General features: G+C 34.5%; 1 protein-coding gene across 1 annotated transcript; it reads left to right on the top strand.

Moving 5' to 3' along the window:
- PPP4R3A (protein phosphatase 4 regulatory subunit 3A) lies at nt 1-27,959 on the top strand. Its single transcript, XM_032233127.1, is given in 23 exon segments — nt 1-1,358; nt 5,648-5,703; nt 6,716-6,814; nt 8,585-9,065; nt 9,068-9,103; nt 9,106-9,200; nt 14,694-14,751; nt 14,754-14,770; nt 14,854-14,970; nt 15,394-15,447; nt 15,449-15,502; nt 15,504-15,512; nt 17,483-17,618; nt 17,712-17,738; nt 17,741-17,795; nt 17,797-17,810; nt 18,345-18,449; nt 18,452-18,502; nt 19,616-19,785; nt 21,394-21,536; nt 22,329-22,519; nt 24,494-24,720; nt 26,716-27,959. Coding segments are annotated over 23 exon segments (2,436 nt in total). The 5' UTR covers nt 1-1,216; the 3' UTR covers nt 26,815-27,959.
- Nucleotides 27,960-27,975: the final 16 nt, after the last annotated feature.

The raw sequence follows: 27,975 nt of genomic DNA, 5'->3' as shown, positions 1-27,975 counted from the left end.
TGCCTTCGGCTGGGAAACCCCGTGTCGCCAGTGAGAGGTGAAACCAAGATGGCGGCCGCATAGTGACTGAGACTGGGGCAGAAGGACACGGGACGGCCACCGCTTCAGCCATCCTCCCCACCCGCGGAGGCGATCCACTTCTTTGCCGGGTGCACGGAAGGACTCCGGCGGCGTGAAAGGGACGAGGGAGCTCGGCGGGAGTGCCGGCAGCATCCGGAAGAGCGAGCGCAGGAAGAACATGGCGGCGGCATCGCGTTGAGAGTGCAGTCATCGCTGCTCGTGAGGGGGGGGGACGATCACGCCACAGGAGACGGGCGCCCACGCCGCGGGCCGTTCCGCCGCACGCGGGCCTCTTCCTCTCCCCGCCCCGGTCTCGGCAAGCGCGGCGTCCCCCCGTGGCCCCCTTTTAGGTCGTGGCCTTCCCTGGAAAAGAAGGGGCGGTTCCGTCTCAGTCCCTTCGCCTGGCTAACGGAGCGCGAGGAAAGGGGCTTCGGGCCTAGCAGCGCCTTGCACAATAGGCCTGGTCTAAGGGGAGGATTTGACCCCCTTTCCTCCCCCCCCCCGCTTCCCCGTTCCCCTCCGCTGGCCTTCGTTCGCTCCCTTCTCAGGATGCCCGGGAAATATCCACGGATTTCCCTCCCCGTCCTCGTGGCGTTTTTACCTCTCCTTTTGAAGGCTTTTTGCAGGGCCAGTTAAGTCCTCCCCACTTTTCCTGTCACGGGCCTGTTTTCCACTTGCTGCTTTTCGGTTCACCTCATCTGCCCCCTAACCAGCGTTAGTGGTCTGCACTGCTGAATTATTTGTTTTTGGTGGTAGTGGTTTTTTCCCCCGCTTTGAATCGCCTAGATTCCTCTTTTAACTGTTTCCATTTTCATCGCCCTCTTCGTTTTTTCCTAGTGTTTTCTTCTGTTCCTTCTCTTTGAAATCTTGGCGTTTTTTATTTCCTGTTTTTCCCCCCTTCTTTTTACAAAACTACCATTTTGACAGCAAAAAGTTCTATGCTCCCTTGGTAGCGTTGCCTTCTATTTTAAGTTGCCCCCCCCCCTTTGGGGTGATGAGGCAGTTATTTTAACAGTCCCGATAAAAGATCTGTTTGGGGTATCGTGTGGGACTCTTGCTCCCTTTTCTGCTCCCCTTCATTGAGGGGGGCAAAGCCCCCCCATCACAGCTCTTCTTGGTAGACTATCACAGACCCTTGTGGTTTGGAAAAGGCAGAATGACCGATACTCGGAGGAGAGTGAAGGTTTATACATTAAATGAAGATAGACAATGGGATGATCGGGGCACTGGACATGTGTCCTCTGGCTATGTGGAAAGGCTGAAGGGCATGTCCCTGCTTGTCAGGGCAGAAAGTGATGGTAAGTATAGCTGAACAAGTCTGCATCAAATATATTAATCCTTGTATTAATGAACTCTGGCACATTCTTATAATTAGATGTGGGGCAATGCATTTTTGTATTGCTTAAATTGGATGAGAATCAGGTAAGGGCTATTTTCTATATGATAGCTTTAACAAAAGACAATTTTCATCTGTGTTCATGTAAGTTGCATAACAGTCATCAAAGTATGTAGCTTTAAATACTTCTAGATGGTAGACTATGGATAGTGTTAATTATTTAAAGTATTCATTAAACTTTTCCTAAACATTGAAAACTTTTCCTATGATACCTAAATAACCTAATTGTTTAAGCTTATAGTATTCTTGTTTAACCATTAAAATACTGTATGGCCAAATATTTAACAAAATGTCTCCAGATCTTTATACTGTATTAGCTTAGAAACTTTGTAGACTATTTAAAATACTTTGTCATGTTTTCCATATCCTGTAGAAATTTTTAATTCGTTTTTTTTTAATAAAAGCAAACCCTATCCATTAACCTCCCTTCTTCGACTAAATGGAATCCATAATTTGAGCATGTTAAAAAAAAAATTAAACACTGTTTCCAAAGTTGTCAGTTTTGGAGCATGTCTCTATTTTCATTTAAAATCTTTTTGTGAAACAAGTGAATTTTAAAGGTTTCAATATATCCTATGTATTTTAATTATTACCAATGAAATTTAAAATCCCATCTTGTCTCAATGTATTAGTACTCCTGGCTATTTGGCCATGTCATTCTTGTGTTTTTAATCATATAGGTGAAAAATTTCACATAACAAGTTTGAAGGTTTTTCTTCTAAAAGCAAGCATGAATGAAGCTAATAGATAGGGCAAAAATAAAACTGGAATCAATTTGCCACCAGTTTCAGTATGTTATTAATTAACAGTAAGTCACATTCACTTCAGTGAAACGTGTTTTTAATATGTGCATAAAATATTCCAGTCTGATTTTAATTAAGAGATGTATTTGCTTAGATTTGAATTAAAACACAGTGACATGGTCATAATTTTAACCAAATACTCAAAAAATCTCAGAATATAAAATAACTTAGAAGGTTGCAACAGATTATCAGAAATGTATCTTATGTTTATTATACTAAAAATGTGAAATCTCTCATTTGGGTGTATTAGTATAATAATGTATTTCTGTGCTGTACCTGGCATTGTAAATACTGATTGTAAATAGATCAGTATTGCCCACCAAACAGAATATAGACCATGTGACATTTTGGATGGCAAGATGTATTTGACCTTCCTCTAGCCAACCCTCATATGGTCCCTTATATGATCCTTTCATCATAACAAGATTATACTTTGAATAATATATATCCTTGGGAGGTGGGATTGGTAGTTGAGGAACAAATTGAACTCTAGACATTGTATGTCTATGGAGATTATCAGTAATCCAGATCATGGTTGTCCCAAAGGTGCTTTTTAAGAGGCACCTGGACTTTCTAGAAGTCCAGTTGCCTCTTGAAAAGCACCTTTGGACCAGATACTACAGTTTTGTGACAGGTCTATAGGAAATTACTGTGGATTAAGTAAATAAAGCTTTATTAAGCTTTCTTCTCTAGCAGAGAATTGAACTAGAAGACTCCAAGGTCCCTTCTAGCCTTATGATTCTATGATAGTCTTTTTATTATGAGTAATTTGAACACATTTCGTGATTTTTATTCTATGGGTATTCATACATTGAGTTTAGGCAGTCATTTTAATCATTACCATTAAGGAGCACACTTTAATGTTATTGTTAAAAAAGAGTATCAGATAGGATATATTGAAACCTTTTAAAATATTTTGAGACAGTCCTTTAATGTTTAAATAATGGGTGTCTTTTTTTTTGCCTGGATGTAAACATGAACCATTGTTATCATTCCTTATTATTCTGTTGTGTACAAAGTAACCATATGGATAGAAAACCTGTGTCCTCTTCACCTAAACAGCATCTTTGTGGCAAGTCACAAAGACCTACTCAAATAGCCCCACTCATGATTAGAAAAGTCCAGCATGTTTCAGTGGCATAGAATTTAACATCAGATATAGGGCTGATATAATGATAAAATAATGACGTGTGGAGTCTTTGGTGCTCTCTAAGGTTGGTTGTTTTCAAACTAGGTAATGTGCTAGAATGGAGTGGAGTTTGCTCTCTTTTTATATTCTAGTGACTAACTCTGTGAGTGTTGGTGGGAGTGTTCTTGGTGAGTCCTTAATTAAGCTGTTGTTTCTGTTAGGTTGTCTGAGTTGGTAACTTCTTGATTGGAGTATTGTTTGCTTCTTAATTGTTGCTCTAAAGTTAATCTTGGTGTTACCTCTATTCATGGGGGGGGGTTGATTGCTGGCAAGGCAGTGTTTTGGCTTTTGTTTTCCTTTTGGTTTTTTGAGTCTTTTTTTAATGGTACATAGATGTTGTTTATCTACATACTATTCAGAATAACAATTTGTGATACTTTACTTATTGTTAATTGTTTATCACACAAATCAGTGCAATGCAAAATGACGCCTAGGGTTTGTTGTCAAAGTACATTTTGTTATAGTTCACCTCTTCTTCTGGTGACAAGTTATAAAGCACTAAAATATTGCACAACAATATAACCCTAACCCATCATAATAATTTCAGTTTAGTTTTATTTCGGCCTTATTTGGAGCAGATTTTAGTGGGAAAAGTATACTTCTTTAATAATTTTGAAATACTTGCTCCATTTCTATATTAAAATATATAAATAATATAAATGTTTTTAGTATTTTGTGAAAATGTTTTGATTTCCCATGTCAATTTCAGTGAACTTTATCTTTGTACTCTAAGGTAGCCGTTATAACTAAACACACCATTATTGGTGAGAGTGTTAATATTTTAACCATTAACTTTATGACATTTTAGCAATACAAAACTTCCTTCTAGTTGAACTTTGAGGAAATGACAACTTTAAAAGAAACTTTATTATGTGATTAAAGTCGGTGTTGTTTCTATTTTTTAAAGAATTTTCAGTTATTTTCAAAATGCTTTATACAATTGTATTATAAAAGAGATATTAACATAGCCCTGACAGTGTCAGTTACACTGGGAATCAGTTTTAAGAGTAAGATTGTCTTTTTGTGTCTTTTTGACACAAATACTTCTTCACTTTGCTACCATCCTAATTTTTCAACTGTTATTCAGCCTTATCAATATATTTTATCTGTTTTTATATAATTTTCAGGTTTTGTAGATCACCCAGAGGCTATTGAAATTGTGTAGTTTATAAATTAAAGCAAGTATAATCTGGTGCTTGGAGGTACTGTAGATTACAGTTCCCAGATTTCATGATTGTACATCCAGCATATCTGGGTGATATCAGATGGGCGTGGGTGGGGCTTTTGAGCCACTGATTTAATAAATTATAAAACTATGGCTAATGGTAGCAGAAAATATTCTGTATTGCATACAGAATGTTGCTTCTTTCTGACAGAGACAGTGAGCGCAAATCAGTAGTTTCAGTGGTCTGGGAAATAATCTTTAGGAATTATTTCCAAACCTGGAAAGTTCATAATTGCCATCTAATATTTTTAAATGATTAGTGTTCAGTAGTGTGACTGAATTAATAAATGTGGCTTAAAAAAGCACAATTTTAACTGTGGGGCTGTTTTTAGGAAATTTGTACTAGCTTTTCTTACCTTATCTCTGTATCGTTGATTGCCTATATTTCTAATTCTATAGAATAATGATACTTTCTGTTTATGCCTTTCAAAAGCTGAGAAAAGGTGTCGATGGTTGATTCTTCCATTTGGATTTTTTTCAGATAGTTTTTATCACAATGAATATTTATAAGAAAACACATCCAGAATGATAACTTGAAAAGTCTGCTTATCCAGTCTAATTCTTGCTTTAATTTTAAATATTGTATGATTTAATCATTGTCAGTTCATAGGAGAACTCCCTATAGGATAAATATTTAATAAATTACTCTTTAAATAGGCATGTGTTATTTACTAATAGATAGGTCTTTTAATTTTTAAGCATTCTTTGTAGAATGCTATGCACATTTAAAATCTATTTTATAAGCACAAAATATGCTGTACAAATGGAAATGGAACCAATCAAGTGGTTGATTTGATTGTGTTGTCTCTGCCTTGGGGTGGGGTGACTTTTTCATGGGGTTTTATGTGGTGGATTTTTTTAATGTTGTAAGCCTCGTGGAATCACCTATGTATGAATTGGGCAGCCATAATAAATATATTTAATAAATAATAAATTTGCTGTAATAAATATTGCATTTCCCCCCTACTCTTTAGGTTCTCTACTTTTGGAGTCCAAAATCAACCCTAATACTGCCTATCAGAAGCAACAGGTAATAGTTTACTCAGTTTTATTTCCTTGTAATTAATGAAAAATGAAGATATACTTCTTTATGAAGTATAATGATGATAAAGATGGAGAATTTATGTTGATAAAACAAAATTACAACAATTTATTAAAGTTAAAATAGAACACCAAAGAAAATCTTACAAATTAATTTCAAATTCATAGATTTCAAGTTGATTGAAAAAAATGTTTTTATCTCTGCTATGAACCTCTAGCATGATATTGAAAATAGTTTATCAAAACTATGTAGCAAGCATTACAGTCTTTTGATAGTCTACTAAAAATAAAGAATGGGTCAAATTGATAAATTAATTGTGGATGAGAAGAATGAAACAAAACTAAAGTCAAGGAATTTTGTACTATTATGGCCATGTGGGTAGAATTGATAAAATAAAATACCCAAATCAAGGAGTATAAAGTAGTACAAAAATTAAAATAATTAACGGATGTCTTGTTACATTAAGAATGGATGAATTAGCATGATTTCAAAATGGATGTTCAGAATCAGCATACTTTATCATAAAATTAATCAGCTGCAATCAAACATGATATTGATATAAAATAATTTTAAGGAAATGAACCAAGCAATTGTAATTCACATGCTACAGAGGCATTGTATGGATATTGTCATTGTGCGACACATATCCATTTCTTTGCACATTGTTTCTAGGAAAGTAATTATTATTATAGTAACTCTTAGATAATATTTTATGTCCTTAAATATATTTGAAGTGCAATCCTGATAAATGCACTTTGAAGTAAGAAGAGGCTGGTTCTGAATTTGCATCTCTTCTGAAGCAGCTTGTTGACCTTCTTACCTCAAATGCATATGTTGGTTAAGATTATCATTTGAGCCCACAAAAAGGCACCTCTTCTTTGATGAGGTGTTACCAGATGTATAGTATTTTTACCCAGAGTTCTATAAAACTTCTGCTTTGCATGTCCTGACTGACTACAGTTCTAGTAAATTCTTATGTATGTATTTATTAATTTTGAAGGACACGCTGATTGTCTGGTCTGAAGCGGAGAACTATGACTTGGCTCTTAGCTTTCAAGAAAAGGCTGGTTGTGATGAAATATGGGAAAAAATATGTCAGGTAAGATTTGTACTGTGAATGTTTATCTGCCATAATTAATGCAATTAACAATACTAAATAATCATCTCCATTTTTCCCAAAGGTTTCACCTCTTGAAATTCATACACTGTGTTTTCAGAATTTTAGTTGGAAATAATTTAAAGGAGTTGTAAGTAGACTAAAGGTGTAAGCAGATTCTTAAGTGACAAAATAAGTAGTACTAAGATATCAGGAGCAAATGTTTATATTTTAATGTGAGCTTATTTTTAGCTTCACATATGCAAGTAGTCCTAGAGAAAAAACTGTAATGGAGCCTGCCTATCATGGTCACGTTACAACTGTCATTAAGTTAAGCATTTCACCTAATGACCCCATCCCTGCTTTCCTCAATGAATCATTAAATGAAAACATGGGTCATTAAATGTAATTCAGGTTGGGGAGGCCCTTGGAGGCCTAGCACAGGTCCAGGCCCGCCTGCCTTGGCCCTCCCTTCCGCACTGGGGTCTCCAAAGACTTTTTTCCACTCCCACCAAGTTTACCCAGACCTTAGGACTGATTCCTACCCCACCAGGCCAGACACCCTCCTCCTCAACTTTTGAAGAACTCCTAGGGTTTTAGAGCACTGGAATGGATTGCTTCTTTGCACAGCTGCTGGTTGCAATTTTGGAAGTGGCTGCTATTTTGTCCTGGCCACAAAATAGCCAGGTTTGTTTTGCTGCCATGTGACCTGGGGACAAGTTGCTTGCTTCTGCTGTTTTAACAAGGTCTGCATAGCACTGAAGAAGCCTTCTGCAGCATGCAGAAACTTCTTCGGTGCTGTTCAAACCTTGTTAAAACTGCAGAATGAAGCAGTTTGTCTGGTGGTTACCATTTTGTCCTTGTCCACAAGCAGCCAAAACAAAATGGTGTCTGCTTTCAAGTCATTGCTGTGTGGCCCTGGGACATGTCGCCTACTTTCCTTTCCCAAAACAGGGTGCAGAGAGCTACAAAAGGTAAGTACAATGACTGATGGGCGTATTAGGAGCAGGTCCAAGTGCTGTGGAGTCTGGTGAGGTGGGATGGGGATGAGAAAAGGCGGAGGATGATGTTCAAGTGCCAAGTGGCTCACAGCAAGTGGAGTTTTGCACCCTTGCATACGTGCCTACCACTCAAAAGGGACCATCCCCTCTTCCCCCCATCCCACCCCTTCAGGTTAGGAAAGGTGGGGGACCACAGCCTTAAGTGACCTTTCATTTCTCGTGGAATACCTGTATAGATCAAGAAACTGGAAAACATCAATTTGTAATAGAAGGCTCTCTCACCCTCTGGAAAACTATAAATTATTGATATGCCATCTTGATTTAGGATAAATTCAGGGCAATTTACAACAGTTAAATGAATGTTGAACTAGAAATACTTTAAGTCAAAATATAAAAGTACATGCCTACATAATAATCTGAGGCTGTTAAGAAAAAGTGAAGGTACAGAAAGTTGTTAGTGTTACATACTATTAGTGGTTACATCAAAAAAGTTATTTTAAGCATTTTGTTATCTTTATTTTTAACATATATATTCCTTGGAAATGCTAGCTATAATATCATAGCCTTTTATGTAATTGAACTCCTTGATTCATGGCTTCGTTCTATGGTAATTGGTAGTGTATTTAAGTTTTAATGTGCTTTATTTTGCGTTTATTCATGCAGATCTATAATTCTCAATTCTATTAAAAAATAACAGTAATACATCTGTATAGGTTTGTAGACATTTAGCAACTGAGATGGTATACTTTATAGTTTTCTTTCTCTTTAACAGGTTCAGGGAAAAGACCCTTCCGTGGACATTACTCAGGATCTTGTGGATGAATCTGAAGAGGAACGTTTTGATGATATGTCATCTCCAGGTCTAGAGTTACCGTCCTGTGAATTAAATCGATTAGAAGAGATTGCAGAACTTGTGGCATCTTCACTGCCTTCCCCATTGCGGCGTGAAAAACTTGCTTTAGCACTTGAAAATGAGGGCTACATAAAAAAACTCTTAGAAATTTTTCATGTGTGTGAGGACTTGGAAAATACTGAAGGACTACATCATTTGTATGAAATTATTAAGGGAATCTTCCTCTTGAATAGAACTGCACTTTTTGAAGTCATGTTTTCTGAAGAATGTATTATGGATGTAATTGGATGTCTAGAATATGATCCTTCTTTATCACAGTCACGGAAACACAGGGAATTTCTGACAAAAACTGCAAAATTTAAAGAAGTTATTCCAATATCTGATCCGGAGCTGAAACAAAAATACACCAGACATACAGAGTACAGTATATTCAAGATATGTTCTACCTACTCCTTCAGTATTTGAGGAAAACATGTTGTCTACGCTTCATTCATTCATATTTTTTAATAAAGTAGAAATAGTTGGTATGTTACAGGTAAGTCTGGATATTTTTTTAATTGAGTTTTTTTTCATTTACAGGTGGTCCTTGCACCAGCCTTACTATTAAAAGTAATATTGCATTTAATGCTGACAACACATCCTTCACAACAAAGTGCCATAAGTGTTATGGATAGGGTGAAGAAAATAGTTTTGAATTTGAACCACTTCTATATATTTTGTTTTGAATGTAAAATACTTTTTAACAGACCAGTTTTACATTCTGATAATCTCTGAACATTTGAAATGTTTTTGCCTTTCTATAAAACATCAGAGGTTGTTGACAATTGCAAGGCTTAAAATGCTACATAGAAATATTTTTTCTTAAACAAATAGATAATTTTTAATATATAATATAATATATATATAATATATTTTGGGCCGTTCTAAGTAAAAAGGCAAGAAGCTGTTTATAAAACAAAGAGATATTTTTAGCACTTGCCATAGCAAAAGGTGAAAGCATCTATGCATGAGCAGGTTGTTCAATTAATGTAGCAGCTGCACTTTCTCAAGGATATGGTTTTTAAATCAAGGATTTATCAGTGATACGATTCTTTGAGCAACTGGCTTATAGATGTACATTTGACATTTAGGATGGTCTATGACAGCTCGCTATGGCCAAGTCACCATGGCCAACTTGTCATGGAATAACTCACCATGTGACAACTCACTGGGACAATTCAATGCTGAATTAATCATTTCATTTAGTTACTTTTATTATTGGTGATCGCATTATAATCAAACTTATTGTAACTCTTGTATTTTAAGATTGAGTTAATGTTATTATTGACCACTGTTCTGTTGAAATTAATTTAATTTTTATGTTTGTTGAATTACCTTGTGGTGAGTTGTCCCTGGCAAGTTGGGCAAGTTGGCCATTCCCTTCAGGGTTTTTTGAAAGTTGCTACCAGGAATGGAAATGATAAACAATTAATAGATTCATATAGCTGAAGGAGACAATGTATGTTTATGCTCTTAATACTCTGCTTAGTGCAGTATCCATTAAAATACTACTGACATAGCCAACCAGCTTATGTTTGAAGAACAATTGATACTTTTTATGGCAGTCTCTTCCACTGTCTTTCAGACAGTTCATAAAGGAAATTCCCTCTGAGGTTTAGACTGAAGTGTTTCCATGTAGTTTTATTCCATTGGTTCTGATCCTTTCCTCTGAATTGGACAATAGGGAATAAGCCCATTCCAGCTTCTGGTGGCACAGTGGTTAGAATGCAGTACTGCAGGCTTTTTCTGTTGACTGCCAGCTGACTGCATGCAATTTGGCAGTTCGAATCTCACCAGGGTCAAGGTTGACTTAGCCTTCCATCCTTCCGAGGTCAGTAAAATGAGGACCCAGATAGTTGGAGGCAATATGCTGATACTGTAAACTGCTTAGAGAGGGCTGTAAAGCGGTATAGAAGTCTTAAGTGATATTGCTATTCTGTGTAGCAGCCCTAATTTAGATGCCTTAAATTCTGACTAGAGAGAGGTAGCACATTTTCATGATAATGTCTTGGTTCTACTTGATCTGTAGATAGTATGTGATCAGTCTGACCATAATATCTCTTTACAACACTTTTTACATTGACTTTAGATATCACATTGCTAGGGTTTGTCCGTAGATGTTCTGTTACAGAAGCTAAATTGGGAGACTTCTGATTCCTTCTTATTCATCCAATGACAGTTTCAGATTATAAATCTGTTGACATTATAGCTCTGCTCTTCTTTCACACCCAAGAATACCATTATGGGCCTTTTGGATTTATTTGTTGGTGTCTAAGAGGCGACAGCAGTAACCAGGAGTGCTTTTTATTGCCTCTTTATTATATTCCAGTCATGGATGGACTAGAGTGATTAGATCTGAGCTATTTCAGAGTGCAATGTGCTTTATAAGAGCAGAGTGCAAGTGCAATGTGCTTTATCAAGAGCATCCACTGGAGCTTTCAATTGATACAAAGTAGCACTTCCCAAAGGCTGATGTGGCCCAGAAAATGTGAATCACTTCTAATTAAAATTGCCAAGTTTGTTTTCATAACAATATGTCTGGAACCATGTTCCATCATAACCTAGCATTCAAAGGAAGTATTGACTAAACAGCAAAGGGTAAAGTCACTGCCAGTAGCAACAATATATGTACTTCAGAACAGAATATTTCTTCCTTCAAAAAGATCATTTCTACTATGCATTACTACTTGTTGAAATACTGTAGAGCAGACGATAGCAGAATACTATCAGGCTTGTTCATCTTACTTGCTTGCAGGTACTTTGAGGACTATCCTTTTCAAATAGAATTGACATGAAATACAACTTTTAGAGCTACTGAGAATTTCTTGTTTTGGGGAAGTGAGAGAAGCAAAGACCCAGAAACAGTCCCCTAAACCAGATATTAACGTAATGATTTTATGAATGCTTAAGACAAGTTGTATCAAAGAACCAATAGAAGAGAATACATAGCTCAGGGTTGAACTGTGGAGTTCTTGGTGCTCTCTGAGCATGGTTTGCTTACAGACATTTCATTACTTGACTAGGTAACATCATCAATTCTAGGGATGTTACCAGAGAACCTGGTAACAGGTTTAAAGGAATGGGCTCACTTGGTTTGATTTTGGTTATTTATTATTAGGGATATCATGTTATTCAATTTTCATATTTATATTTACATTGTTAATTGCTAGAAAGTTTGTGATTAGAACATTATAAAAGTTTGATAAATCAGAAGTATCTATTGTGAGGCTTTATGTGGAGATAATATGAATTTGACTGTTGTACTACATAGTGAAAAATTGTCATTCCTTTTCATAGCATTTTGTTACTTTGAGATATGACTATAAGGCTTTATTAAAATATAGTATATTTTATTCAAGGTATTTACTGTTTTGTTTTTTAAAGTAGTTTTATAAAAAGTCGATGTTAAATCATTTAAACAAGTCTTATATTTTTAAAAAAATTGAAAAGAATACTGGCAAAGGAGGGGCTAATACAATACTAAATCTCCTTTGAGTCCTATAAACTGATTTATTTACCTTTTTGTCACTATTTTGGATAAGATTAGAGATTATTAGTGGATTAGAAGTAGAAAAAGTTAACATGCTACAAATATTTCTAGTCAGTCAGAATAAAACCTTGAAGAAGTAATAGGGCTGTAATGTATAGGAATAAATGTGGAATGGTAATGTAATACAGTAGAGAACATAATGGACATTTTAAAAAGTAAGGTAATATGGTGAATAAATATGTTGGTACCTGCAAGATAGGAATTATTCTGATTAAAGCTCAGTTTTAATTAAGCTGCTACTGAGATAAATTAAATACATTCTTGTTATTTGACACCCCTTAGTATATATTAATTTCTACTGAAAGATAAGGTATGTGTTTATTTTGTAAGTATGACTATTACGAAACATTTTTATTTTGTTTTTTTCTGATTAATGTTAATGCTGTAAAACAATTGGATGATGATATTTAATACTAAAACAGAAGCAAAGCAGTGAAATCGTTAGGTGGTAAATCAGTTTCATTTCCAGTTTAATTAAGTATGACTGGAGGATATTGTTTTTACAAGTTTAGAGAAGAATCATAATTAGTAAGCAGTTTTACATTGTATTAAAAGATTGTTTATGTTGTTTATGGAATAAAAACTAATCAAATAATGGTTTAATAAATTAATTTCAATTAATGAAATGTATTTCTGAATTGTTTTTCGTAAAGTATTTTTTTAAAGGACGGGGAATTTCACCTGAGTTACCCTTATTTATGTTTGCATTGTTCATAGTCTAAAAAGAAACCTTGTTTCCCAGTTTTGCCTATTGTACGGTAGTCCTTGACTTACAACAGTTCATTTATTGACTGTTCAAAGTTACAACATACTGAAAAAAGTGACATGACTGTTTTTCACACAACCAATGCAGCATCCCCATGGTCATGTGATCAAAATTCAGATACTTGGAAACTGACTCATATTTACGAAGGTTGCTGTGTCCCAGAGTCATGTGGTCACCCTTGCAACCTTCTGATAAGCAAATCAATGGGGAAGCTAGATTCACAACAACTGTGTAACTAACTTAACCACAATGATTTAGTTAATAACTCACAAGAACGGTCGTAAAGTGAGGTAAAACTCAATAACTCTCTCACTTAGCAGCTGAAATATTGGCTCACTTGTCGTAAGTTGAGGACTATCTATTTTTTCAGGATTACTATGGTAGGCATTCCTTTTTATGATCAATAGTGGACATTCAGAATAATTTTTCTTGAGCCTGTATGTTGCTTCTGTTTCATTATCTAATCTGTGCTCCACATCCTGTATTCCTTGTACTACTGTCATTGTGTTTTAGAGGAAAGGATAAGAATTGATGAGGGATGTAGAAGGACATCTGTTCGGTATCTACCATCTCCAGATACTGGTCATCTGTAGAATATATTTTGGTTTACTCCTTGTGATATCTGAGATAGAACCCTTGTTAATAATATAGAAAAGAAAGTATTTACATTTTAAACATCAGTTTTAGTTATTTAAAATCCTCATTTTTATTTACCTGGCTTATGATACTATGGTATCAAAAAACCTAAAGGTACTTTCTACAGCATTAATAGGAATTTCATGCCTATGGATGCAATTAGAAGGTATTTGAATAATATAAATAGGAATGATATGTAACTATTAAAAATAAACCATCTTTGCAGAAATGATGAACAGAAGTGAAGACCACTGTCTTCCTTATAGCAATAAACCTTATTCATATAAAATTCTAATTTTATTTATTTGTTTATTTATTAGAGATTGGCTTTTGATGGTCCATTTACATTCTGAAATAGTAATATTTTTAATTTAATATTCAAAAAATGTTATTCCTACTCTTTAAAACTGGTCCATTTTTAGTTTTAGGAGATTGGGTCTAAAATATGGTCTAACTATTCAAATACCATTATCTTTGGATATTTTTAAATAGGTATTTGATTACAGTAAAAATTAGCATTTTGTTTGCTAAAAAATTAATATTTAAGACATCCTCTGAACATGAAAAAAATAAATAAACTGAAGAGGAATTGGTTAGCATGACATAATTTCTATTCATATCTCTGCAAAAAACTTAGTAATATTACATAAATGACATGTCTTGAAATACAATTGATCCTGGTCACTTCTTAAACATTCTCAATGATTGAATGGTAAATCTTAGTACTGTTTCAATTCCTTAGATTCTGATGTTCAGTGATCTCTTGCTTAGAAAATGTGTATGTAGCATGAATATTGTGTTTGACTTTTAAAATTTGCGGAAATTTATTCTTAGAGCAAAATAAAATTCATTTTTTACAATATTTTTAAATTGAGCACATATTAATGATCTATATACTGTACTTGTCCTTTCAAATTATCAGATTTGTCCCTGGTGCTTTATTTCCTAGAGGGGAATGATGGAAGATTCATTATAGATATTTTGTTTTAATTCAAATTTGTGAACATAATTTGTGTGCTTTCTGTTTTATTTTACAGGAAGATGAAAAATTCTTAACAGACTTATTTGCACAACTTACAGATGAAGCTACAGATGAAGAAAAAGGCAGGAATTGGTAGGAATGCTTTTATAATTGATTAAAAAGACAGTGCTGTATTCTCTTTATTGATAAATAAGGTTCTTTTTCCTGTGTTTCAGGTAAATTTCCTTAAAGAGTTTTGTGCATTTTCTCAAACATTACAACCTCAAAACCGTGATGCTTTTTTCAAAACGTTGTCAAATATGGGCATACTTCCAGCACTAGAAGTTATACTAGTAAGTTTCCAAACTAGATATCTTAATTTGTGTAGCTTTTTCAGCCTTCCATAATACTAAATAACTTAATTTTGGGTGGAAATACAGTCTATATGTAATTTATATTCTGTCCTATCATGACCCACTGAGAAATAAAAGAAACAGAGCAAAAAACACAGGCAAACAGAAAAAAAGAGGAAAAGCCTAAAAAACTTTTTCCTTTCAGTTTTCCTAAAAACTGAAGTTTTAAGTCAAGGAACACATTTTGTTTCAGTCTTATATAAAACCATAGAAACAAATTTGAACTGCAATATTGTCAGAATGGAGAATACTTTAAGATTGAGGCAGTACATAAAAAATGAAATTATAAAGAAATGAATTAAAACAGTGAAAAATAAATGTTAGTGTTGCCTTTCCATCACAGTCTGTTTTGTTTGTTTCCAGGGCATGGATGATGCCCAAGTACGTAGTGCGGCTACTGATATATTCTCATATTTAGATTGAATATAACCCATCTATGGTACGAGAATTTGTCATGCAAGAAGCTCAGCAGAAATGATGATGTAAGTAGATGATCTTTGGTGATACATCTATTAATAAGGAATATGAATAAAATTTGTTTCAGAACTGTTAATTGAGTTACTTTTATATAACTTTACAAGTGGCTAACAGTTATATAAATTTGTGGCTCTCAGTTTTGCATAACATACAGTAAAACTATATTACAACTTCTTGAGATGTGTTGGATTATAAAATTCAGTATATTTATTTGATGAAACATAGAAAAAATATCTCATCTGAATAATCTGTCACTAACTTCTTGCAAATGAGTTTACGTTTAGAATTTAATTTGGGGAACATACAACCATCTCCCAAATTTATTTTCTTAGCACATATTTCTTTGTTTTCTCCCAGGTCTGCAACTGTGGTTCAGTATTACTTATTTATCAGCACTATTATTGTTACAAATGACATTTCCTTATGGTAGCTAGTATTTGCAAATCAATTCCTTTAAATTATTATTTGAGTATTCTACTTATTAACTCTAATGCTAATCATATTGTAATCTTGTGAGCAACAATTGGGCTATTAAATTTTTTTCTCCTCCATATTACTAAAAGAAATATAGGTAGTCCTCAACTTACAGCTGCAATTGATCCTGAATTACAGTTGTAAGTTGTGACAGTCATTAAGTGAGTCATCTTGTGACTGACCCAATTTTATAACAGTTTTGTAGTGCCCGTTAACGAATCACCTTAATTCATTAAGTAACTCACGGTCATTAAGCAAAGCAACTGTCAATAATTGGCTGGTTTTTGATGGAAGCCAGTAGTAAATACTTGTTTCTGCAAAAAATGATGTAAATCATGATTATGTGACTATGGGGCAATCCACAAGTGATCACAGAACCTTGTGGGCGGGACAACTGTCAGAACTTTGAAACCAGGTCATAAATACCTTTTTAGCATCTGTGGAATTCAACAGATTAACAAGAGTTGGAAGGGACCTTGTAGCCCAACCCCTCCCCTGCCCAAGCAGGAGACTCTACACCATTTCTGACAGATGGCAGTCCAACCTCCTCTTGAAAGCTTTCAGTGATGAAGCTCCTATTACTTCTGAAGGCAAGCTGTTCCATTGGTTAGTTGTCACTGTCAGAAAGTTCCTCCTTATTTCCAGGTTGAATCTCTCCTTGTTCAGTTTCCATCCATTATTCCTTGTCTGGCCTTCAGGTGCTTTGGAAACTAGATTGACCCCCTCCTCTCTGTGGCAGCCCTCAAATATTGGAACACTTCTATCATGTCTCCCTGGTGCTTCTCTTCACTGGACTAGCCATGCCCAGCTCCTGCACCGTATGTTTCAGCCTCCAGTCGCCTAATCATATTGGTTTCTCTTTTGCACATTCTTTTTAGAGTCTCAACATCTTTTTATAGTGTGGTGACCAAAACTGGATGCAGTATTCTAGGTGCAGTCTTACTAAGGCTTTGTCCAGGATTCTCTTTTGATCATCTTAACAATATAATTGAAAAGAAAAATTTGCACACAAGACTATATAATTGTCTAAAATAACGAATTTACTGATGGCTTCTTGAGGGGATGGAAGATAAATGCTTCTTTTTCAAAAATGTGTTACTTTGTCTACATCAAGTATTTCCATCCCTTGCTGCCTATTTCCTATTATAAATATATTACCTGTCAAATTGTGCAGTCAACATAAGTATCTGTGATCATTGGCCAATGACATTACATAAATATTTTTGCTGCCTTCAGAGATCAAGTAATAAAAAAAAGTATAACTCTTATTGGGATCTTCTTGTCTCTCTTTGTGGATGCTCCTTAAAATATTGTTTATAATATAAAATAGCTACCTTGGAACACATTACTTTTTTGAAAAAGTATTGAATTAGTGGATGCTGATATAGAAACACAGTTCCATTTGATTCACAAGTTCAGACCTCTTAACTGGAATTGCTTTTTGGTATATTTCATCTTTTAGTAATGCTTAATGTTTTCGGTGTTTTATATTTTTAATTAGGATATCTTGCTCATTAACCTCATCATAGAACACATGATTTGTGATACAGATCCAGACCTTGGAGGAGCAGTCCAATGTATGGGCCTATTACGTACTTTGGTGGATCCAGAAAACATGCTAGCTACTGCAAATGTAAGCACAAAAATAAATTCTTACATTATTTTTTTCTGTTAAAACATTAAAGGATTAGAATGCATTAAGTAGCAATTGGTTTCTTTTTGTTCTATAGAAAACAGAAAGACAGAATTCCTGGGATTCTTTATAAACACTGTATGCATGTTCTCACTGCACCATTACTGGCCAATACTACGAGGAAAGCCTAGCAAAGGTGAGCCTTCAGGGTTTTTTCCCAGTGTTGTTTCTGAACCATAAAATTAACATGATGATGCATATAAGAAACATATAAGGATTATTGTGGTATCATACTCTATTACATTCCTATTAGGTTTTGGGTCATAGACCTGTCCATCCTAATGTGTTTCCATTTTAAAGTTATTTGATGTTACAGCTCGCTTGAATGTATTTCACTCAAGCCCAGATTTTTTGCTTATAGATATGTGAAGTTTATTTAGCTCTTTATTTATATCTTAACTTTATTCTAAAGACACTTCTGCAAGTAAAATAACTTCAGAAATAGTGGTGAGGAAAAAAAGCTTATGCTTTCCTCCCTTTTTAATGGTATTAAATTCTATAAAGTATTTTCTTTACATGCCTAACAATTGAGAGAAAAATTAAGTGGTACAATATAGCTTGTTTTATGTTTATGGTTAGCTTTTTCAGGTAATAATTGTGAGCTATAAAAGGACATCTGTTGAAAATAATGGAAATGTATCAGCAAATACATTATTTGTTTTGCTTTTAGATGACTTTCAGACTGCCCAGTTATTGGCCTTGATATTAGAGTTATTAACTTTCTGTGTAGAACATCATACATACCATATAAAGAACTACATAATTAACAAGGATATTCTCGAAGAGTACTAGTTCTAATGGCCTCAAAGCATGCATTCTTGGCACTATGTAAGTACGATGTAGTGTAGGCCTCTGGCTTTATGTATTCACAGTCTTTTTAGATGTTTCATTTGCTGTTATTTTGAATGAAAACAGAAAACATGAAATAAAACATAATTTGTGTTGTTTTTAATAGCACTGTGTAGTACTTTGAAATTCATCTCTAAAGATACTCCTGAGTACAAATATGTAGTACCTGCCAGCAGAACCTTGGAGCACGCATACTTTTTCCCATCCTGGGAACAGATGTTGTAGCCAACTGTATTCATACAGTCTTAAACACTTTTTGGAGGACTGAATCCAAAGTGCTGCACAGCCTTATTTTTTCTCCCTAATTTCTAGCTATAAGTATTTTATATATATATAATACCTTAATATTGTTATGAGTGATATAAAGGATAGGGAATCTGATATTGAGATGCTTTGGGATATAATTTGCAGATTTCTACTATTGACCATAGAGATCAGACTGATAGGAAGTTGCTGGACAGGCCCAAGACTGCTTGTCCTTGTTCTGTGTATGTTTGCTGCTGCTAGTATATTTCCAGTGTCAACTGAGTTTGCTTCTTTGCTTTTTGCTATAATGTTGCTATGTTAAGAAAAGGCCCCCTATCTACAGATAGAATAGCTTCTTTAAAACAAAAAAATAATTCACTCTTCCCTTCATGTAGCTCCACTTTGCAGAGTTGGATGATGTTTCAGTGTAGAATTTGGCAGAGCATAGGAGCTACAGATAGAAGGACATAGAGAACTTCTCATTGCACAACTAGAAATTCATTTACACAATATTACATGTCTGTTATATACAGTAATACCTTTTGACAATACATTCTACAAAACAAGAATAATCACAAACATCTTGACCAAAGAGTGGGCAGTTTTTATTCATCAGTATTGTCATTTTACCTGGAAGTGTAGCATGGCCAGTTGTAAAACATACGTTTACTAGACACAATAAATGAGGCTCTACACAACATTTTTAGAAAATAATGTGAATATGTAGAAAGTTGCCTGCAGGTACAGTGTTAACCTGTCTATGATCTATAATCCTAGGACTATTTTTGTACAAGACGAATGAAAATAGCTGTTTTCACTATTGAAAATATGTATTTTCTCTACTAGGTGCCCTACGTTTTAAAAGAAAAATAATTGGATTGAAGGATGAATTTTACAATCGCTATATAATGAAAAGTTTTTTGTTTGAACCAGTGGTCAAAGCATTTCTCAGCAATGGATCCCGCTATAATCTAATGAATTCTGCTATTATAGAAATGTTTGAATTTATTAGAGTGGTGAGTATTTCTTTTTAGAGAGGAACTAATGTCGATACTTGGGAATTAGTTGAAGTTGACTTGCATATATTCACATGGAGGGAGAAGTTCATAAAGTCATAAATATTGGAGATTAGGAATAATGACTGTTCCCATAATATTGTGAGACTTTATATGGATTCTTTGAGGAAAACATTCACAATCACTTTTTCCTAGAAGTAAGACTTAAGGAAAAATGTCCATTAATCATTGTTATAAAGACAGAAGCTCAGAAATACACAAAAATGTAAAAATGGAAATCTACAATTTACATGAATCAAAAGATTGTGATTAATCTTTTGCCACAAAATAGGGTTCAATAACATTAGATCAGGATTATAGAAGATAAAGAACTTCGTTTGACTATACAAAAGGAAGTCACCATTCCTGATCTTTAAAGAAAAATAATGTGTTCGACTTCAAGAGACCTGTGTTGGATGCTGCTCTCAAAAAATTCCAGCTAGTATTTGTCAATGTGTTCTTCTACACACATAGCCTTAAGCAGAAAAAAATTGCATTTATTTTACATGGTGGCCCTAATATTTTTTGAATTATTTTCTAAATTAAACCTCACATTATTGTAAAAGTACTGAAATCTTTGAAAAGTATATTTTATTTTATTTCCTTATGGAACGACCACAAGATCATGTAATTCTATGAATTTTAATTTTGCCAAATTGGAAGTTACCCTGTAAGTGGAATGTAAATGGAATGAAGATAATTCTGATCTAGTACCTCCTCTTCTGATCATCACTGACATACTAGGAAATAATGGTATTTAAGATAGAGGCTTATACATTTTTTTGAAAAGTACTTTATTACCAGTTCTGGAGGACAAGTTTGATGTAGTACTTAAAGATTCTGAATTAGAAGTGGGTAGATCTCTGTTCTAGCCCTCACTTTAGTACAAACTTCAGTTGAGTGGTTTTGGACCAGTCATTATTTCTCAGCCCTAGCATGGAAAGTTGAAAACTATTCCAGAAAATATTGGCAAACCACTTATAAAAATGTTGCTAAGAAAACTCTATAGTTCTGTGTTTGTAGCCGCCAGAAGTCAGAATTGATCCAGAAGGCTTAATAACACCATTATAACTTGTGTTAGAAATGATTGAAGCCTAGATGTTTTGAGCAAAAATAAAATGAACAGTTTTATAAAATTTTGATGGACATTCTTTAGTCTACCATGTTATTACCATGAATTGGGGCCATAGGTTCCTTTCTGCCTCCACAAATAAGCACTGGTTTATTTGACTTTATGTTGCTATGACATCCAAATGTAGCATGACGGATTCTTTCAAATAATTTAGTTTTTTTTTTTTTTAATTCAGTTTGTACTGCTTGAAAGAATGGCAAAATAAGATTAAATGACAAAGTAAAAACATACTAAGGTAGATGGACAGTTTACAACTATTGCACTTCAGTGCAGTACACCAGATGTTTTTTGCAGTGATAATTATGTTTAGCTTATCAGTGATGTGCAAGAAAGACTACCTGACTTATTAACAGATCTGCTATGCTCTATTATATGTTTTTGAGGAAATTGTATAGTTGTTAATGTTTTAAATGGATTAAAATAACTTTGTTTTCCAGGAAGACATAAAATCCTTAACAGCTCATGTAATTGAGAATTATTGGAAGGCACTAGAAGATGTAGATTATGTACAGACTTTCAAAGGTTTGAAATTACGTTATGAGCAACAAAGGGAAAGACAAGATAATCCCAAACTTGACAGGTTAGTGCATTCTGAAATTATTATTAGATTTTTGCCTATTGAAAATTTACTGAAAAATAGAACAGGATTCATAGCCCGGTTATTGAAATGTCTTTTCTAGGGTAGTTGAATGATTGTTATTTTGAAACAGCAAGAATGAGAGTGGTGTAACAGATGATTTTGGAGATATGTTTTAAGTTTTTAAAAAAACTTGTACAGAAAATAAACATATCCATTGAACAAATGTATATATAAATTTTGCAGCATAAATTCACATTATTCATTGCCAAAAACAGATGGTCCTGACAACTATTATATAATTTACTACCAATATGGTGCTATAGGTACTAAATGCATATTACAAGCATAATTTGTATATATACCACTCACTTGGCAGATCCTCTTCAATTATCCAATTAATGTAGATAATTTAGTAGAAATCTCTGAAAAAGTGAAAAATTGATGAAATTTAAGCACAATCTCTTCGCTGATTTAAGTTGCATGAAAAAATGTCTTTTTAAGAATACCTCTGAATTTCCAGTCTGACTTTGAGTAGTAGATACTTCCTCGAGGCTGCCAGAAATTGATTTATGTCAACCATATGTTTGCACAGTGGCTAAGTAACTAGGTCAACACACAAGCATCTTCTCTTTTTCATTAATGGCTGCAATCTAGAGTTAGTTTATTGGGAAAATGTATTAAAGTAGTTGATTAAGTGTGTTCTAGAAATATTAGAGAATTAGGATTCAGTATGATTCTATTCTTAACAGTGTACGAATATTATAAACTCATTAAAAAATCATCCTTTTATAGCATGCGATCCATCTTAAGAAACCATAGATACAGAAGGGATGCAAGGACCCTGGAGGATGAAGAAGAAATGTGGTTTAACACTGATGAAGATGATATGGAAGATGGAGAGGTAGTGGTGCCACCTGCTGATAAAAGTAAAAACGATGAAGATATTATGGATCCTATAAGTAAATTTATGGAAAGAAAAAAATGTAAGTAATTTGAGTAATGTTATGTTCCAGATAAGTGCTTTTCAAACTTTATAATTTGAGGATGTGTGGACTTCAATTCACAGAATTCCCTAGCCAGCAACAATTAACTTCCATTGTTCAGTTCCTAAGTTGTGTCCAATTCTTCACGGCTTCATGGAGCATAGCATGCCAGGCTCCCTTGTCCACCACCGTCTCTTGGAATTTGTTCATTGCTTCAATGACACTATCTAACCATCTAGTCCTCTGTTGTCCCTTTCTTCTTTTGCCTTCAATCTTTCCCAAAAATATGGTCTTTTCCATTGAGTCCTCTCTTCTCATTTGGTGGTCCAGGTATTTCAGCTTCAGTATCAGTCCTTCCAAAGAATAGTCAGGGTTGGTTTCCTTTAGGATGACTGATTTGATCTCCTTGCAGTCCAAGGGACTCTTGAGGATCTCCTCCAACACCACATTTCAAAAGCAACCAATTAATTATTGGGGTTATCTTTCTAACATGGGTCACCCCCTGCTTTTCCTCTGTTGCCCTTTGTTGTGATTACAACATATTATTAACAGAGGGATAGAATCAAGATCATGTGAAGTGTTAATACCACTTTATAATGTCTTGATAAGATCGCATTTGGAATACTGCATCCAGTTTTGTTCGTCACAATATAAAAAAGATGCTGAGGATCTAGAAAAAGTGCAGAGAAAAACAATAAAGAAGGTTAGGAGATTGGAGGCTAAAACATATGAAGAATGTTGCACAAATTGGATATGTCTAGTTTAATGAAAAGGTGGGTGACATGATAGCAATTTTCCAATATCTAAGGAGCTGCCACACCTGAAGGCAGGAAAAGAAGCAATGGATGGAAACTAATCAAGGAGAGAACCAACCTAGAAGTAAGAAGAAATTTCTTGACAGTTAGAACAATTAATCAGTGCAATGACTTGCCTCCAGAAAGAGTCCTCCATCACTGGAGATTTTTAAGAGATTGGACATGGTCTGAAATGGTATAAGGTTTCCTGCTTAAGCAGGGGATTGGGTTAGCAGATCTCCAAGGACCCTTCCAATGCTGCTATTCTGTTATACTATTAGTTGTAATCTAATGCCAACTTAAGGGCTCAGTGCTAAGACACTGAGCTTGTCAATCAGAAAGGTCGGCGGTTTGAATCCCTAGCACCGTGTAATGGAGTGAGCTCCCGTTACTTGTCCCAGCTTCTGCCAACCTACCAATTTGAAAGCATGTAAAAATGCAAGTAGAAAAAATAGGAACCACCTTTGGGGGAAAGTAACAGCGTTCCGTGCACCTTTGGCATCTAGTGATGCTGGCCACATGACTACAGAGACATCATTGGACAGCACTAGCTCTTTGGCTTTGAAACGGAGATGAGCACTGCCCCCTAGAGTCGGGAACGACTAGCACATATATGCAAGGGGAACCTTTACCTTTAATGCCAACTTGGATTTGCTATTATTTTTAGATCTGGTTATAACACTCTTCAATCATAAAAACAAGTTAGCAAGAAACGTCTGTCTGAATTAAATTTACCTGACTGTTTTTGGATAATAAATAGATATTGAAGTTATCAATATAATAGATAAATAGGTATCTATCTATAGACAGAATAATTATGTTATCTATTCAGCAATTCTTCTGTGAATCACTTTCAACAATGAATACAATATAAATTTGTAATAAATGAAAGTAATGCAAAACATATCAGTAGTCAGCAGCAGTTTATAAAGCAGGTAAAAGAATAATTGAAACTTTACACTAGAAGTAAAATTTAGTCAGTTGAAATTCACAGATTTAAAGAGCTTTGGAAAAATGTATGTAGTAATGCATAGGTATAGGTAACAACTAATGTCCTTTCCATTTGGAGGAAAGATGGTGATAAAATGTCATTGAAATAAGCAAAGGTACTCCAGTAATATCTTTATCCTATTTGTTTAATAGTCCAACTTGTTTCAGCAGTGTTTGTTTTACATTCTAGTTAAAGAAAGTGAAGAAAAGGAGGTCCTTCTGAAAACTAACATTTCTGGTCGCCAGAGTCCAAGTTTTAAACTTTCCTTCTCAAGTGGTACAAAGACTAACCTCACCAGCCAATCATCAGCAAGTAATTTGCCTGGGTCTCCTGGATCTCCAGGATCTCCTGGGTCACCAGGATCTCCAGGATCAGTTTCTAAAAGCACATCTCAGATGGCAGCTATAACTACAAAGGTACTTTTTTCCCTTTAGTCTGATCGCGCCTCATTATATTTTCCATATTATTCAATCAATCCTGTTGTACAAATAGAATTGCCATTTGGTTGAATAGAGTTTGTGTTTCTTTCTCTAGTTTTGTATCTGCTTAATAATTAACTGCTTTAAAATAATTATTGTTTGTATCTAGTTCCCCTCTATTGTATTTTATTATCCACATCGGAAATATAAAGAATAATTCAGGGGTCCCCAACCCCCCGATCCATGACCCAGTGATGGGCTGCAGCCTATTCAGAACTAGGCTGCAGAAATAGTAGGTGAGCACATAAGCGTGAAGCTGCTAAGTGGCACATGTGTGCGTGAAACCATCCTCTCTCCCATCCCAACCAATTTTGTTGTATTTAAGTACAATGACAATAAAGATTATACTTATCACCTGCTCCACTGCCACCACCAGTCCACCAAGCCAGAAAGATTGGGGACCGCTGGAATAATTGATAGAAATTAATCTAGTAATGATTAAGAGATTGGGGTCAGGGCTCTCTTGAGTTTCTCAACTTGATGGTTAAAATGCATACTTTTAGAGGATTCACTATAGAGGATTTTACCTGAGGATGCTAGGTGAAAACTGCCCTCCAATTTATCTTCTCCCCTCAGTTCTTTTTCAATCTCCAAATTATCAGAGATGTTGAGACTGTTCTATATTTCTCTTGAGATAAATTGCTTCACCTTTGCTTTGGCTTTCCCATATATCCTGATTTACAATAAAGCACTTAAAGAATGATGAATTTTTATTGGGGGACGTAAAATAAAATTGAAAATCATTAGCTTTCCCAATGGGTCTATAGCTATTAAATCTTTTCAGGGATGTGACAAATGCAATAATAAGCTTGCATCTGTGGATGGGGAATTCAAATGTACCTTTCATATCAAATATTTGACAAAACATTTCAGACAATTCATATCAATAGATCAATCATTAGCTGCTTTGGTGGAAAATTGGTTTCCTGACAGCAGTCTTAACCTTTTGGTTGAATCAATCTTATTTGCGGTTCAGCATGAGCAATGTAATTTTCCAGTTGAAGTTACAAAACTCTTTCATAAAAGTAAGGGTCAATGTAAATTTTCCATTCCATTCAATAGATCTGGAGTGACCTCCATTCTCTCAAGATACATTGGCTTATTTTGTAGTTTGGACTGTATGTCTCCATTGGTTTGGGCATGTACATTTGTTCTTGGGGACTAACAGTTTCATTTAAATGTATCTGCCATCCAATCAGATTGGATAGATATACTCCACATTTCTTCCCTTGAATGTTGCCATCTTGTGAGACTTAGGAATCTCACTTTTTCCACAGGTTCCCTACCCTGGGGAATGCCTTTTCCCTTGAGATCCAGCAAGCCTCTGCCCTCTTGAACCTCTAGAAAATCATAATGAGCTGGCTGTTTCCTGAAGTACTAGATACAATAAAGTTGGACGATGTAAAAAACTGTATATATTTGTCATAGTCAGGTTTTAGGACATGTTGTGAATAGCATTCATTTAGTAATAAAGGCAAGACAAAAACCTAAGAAATAAATATTCCACGTTTGCCTTACCTGAGTGCTAAAGAGACATCATTGTATGTTTTAAGATGTGGATAAACTCAGATTAGACAGAACATGTGCTAGGGTAACAATTCATAATCTTTAAATTTCAGGCACCTTAATTCTTTACAAATCACCTAAACATTTCTTAGTCGTAATAATGATAAAGCCATTTACCGAGTTCCTGCAATAATATTATTGTATGGTGGTTCAGTGTATTTGTAATGTCTAATTTAAATACTGTTAACTTTAAATATTGTAAATACTATAATTTAAATATAAATATTGTAATGAAATATTGTAAGCATTGTGTTTTACAAGTTTATCAAGGTATTATAGTTCTACATGAAACAGTTCATTTAACTGGTAAATTAAATTTATGAATGAAATTCAGTTCAATTTACAAATGGTTTTTAATTTTTTCAGAGAGGACTAGTTGGGCTCGTAGACTATCCTGATGACGATGAGGAAGAGGATGAAGAAACTCTACCTTTGACACAAAAAACAAAATTAGAGTCTTCATAATGACAAGTCTGAAGACCAGTATGGATTATGATATAAACTAGGTTTCCGGGTTTCCAGAGTGGGAAGTCCATATTATAAAAATAATAAACTCTAATGAATTACTGTGTATAACACAGATCAACTTTTAATACAGATTTCTGCTAATCAGTGCCAATTTGGCAGAGCAGAAGAAGAGGAAATACTACGCTTTATGGAAAAACATGCCTTTGACCTCTCCAGCTTGGACCACACATTGCCCTTTTCTCAGGGAAGGAAATGGAAAATACAACGCCAACAGGGCAGGAGTTTTGATGGTGGAATTCTGGATTGGCTGTTCAGTTGTTACAATCAGATTATGATTTCTTGGACCATGTATGCGATTTTGAAGAAAAGGCTTTTCTGCCATAATTCTTCATTAACTAAGAATGCCAGCAGTTTCTTTATATAAAGAGACCTGCCTTTAAAACCACACATTCTGAACATTTTAGTCAAACTTCAACAGATTTAAAAAAAAAAAAAAACTTTTCGGGGAGGGCTCAAAATGTTTCCTCTTTTTTTAATCTGTTCCCTATTGCCCTTTAAACTGCAGATTTTTGTTTGGAGATAAGGGATATATCTGTCCCTTAATTAAAAGATTGAATGGAATTCTAGATGTCACTTTTATGTCATAATTTTATTTTTATTTTGCCCCGAGTGTATGCTTGGTTGTTGAGTATATATTTGGGACCATTAAAATTTTTTGATGTAATATAATCTCACTGTTGTGCTGGTACCTGTTTCATATGTGTAATTCTGTTCTACATCACATTTCCTAATGTGTTTAGAATTTTATGGGAGATGGTATAGTTTTTATTGAAAAAGAGCAAATTAATCTTGCCACAATGTGCATACAAAAGCAATACTATTTTGTGACTAAATATTTTATATTAAACTTTACATCATCAACTGTCTTGAAACAATTCAGGGAAATAGGTTGATTTTTTTTACCAGAAAATACTTTTTAAGTAATCTATAAATATGAAATTAGTATTCCAAAGAGATTTTGAATTTTTTTAACTCGGAACATACTGGTATGTTTAAATTCAATTTAAAGTGGTTATCAAGAATACAGTCATACTAACACATTTGAATTTTGAAAATAAAAAAAATTAAAATTAAGGACTACAGCATAAGTTGTATTTT

Source organism: Thamnophis elegans, chromosome 1 (assembly GCF_009769535.1).
Source record: "Thamnophis elegans isolate rThaEle1 chromosome 1, rThaEle1.pri, whole genome shotgun sequence".
Lineage (NCBI taxonomy): Eukaryota > Metazoa > Chordata > Lepidosauria > Squamata > Colubridae > Thamnophis > Thamnophis elegans.
The sequence above is the reverse complement of the archived record's forward strand: the minus strand, read 5'-3'. Positions and strand labels throughout refer to the sequence as shown.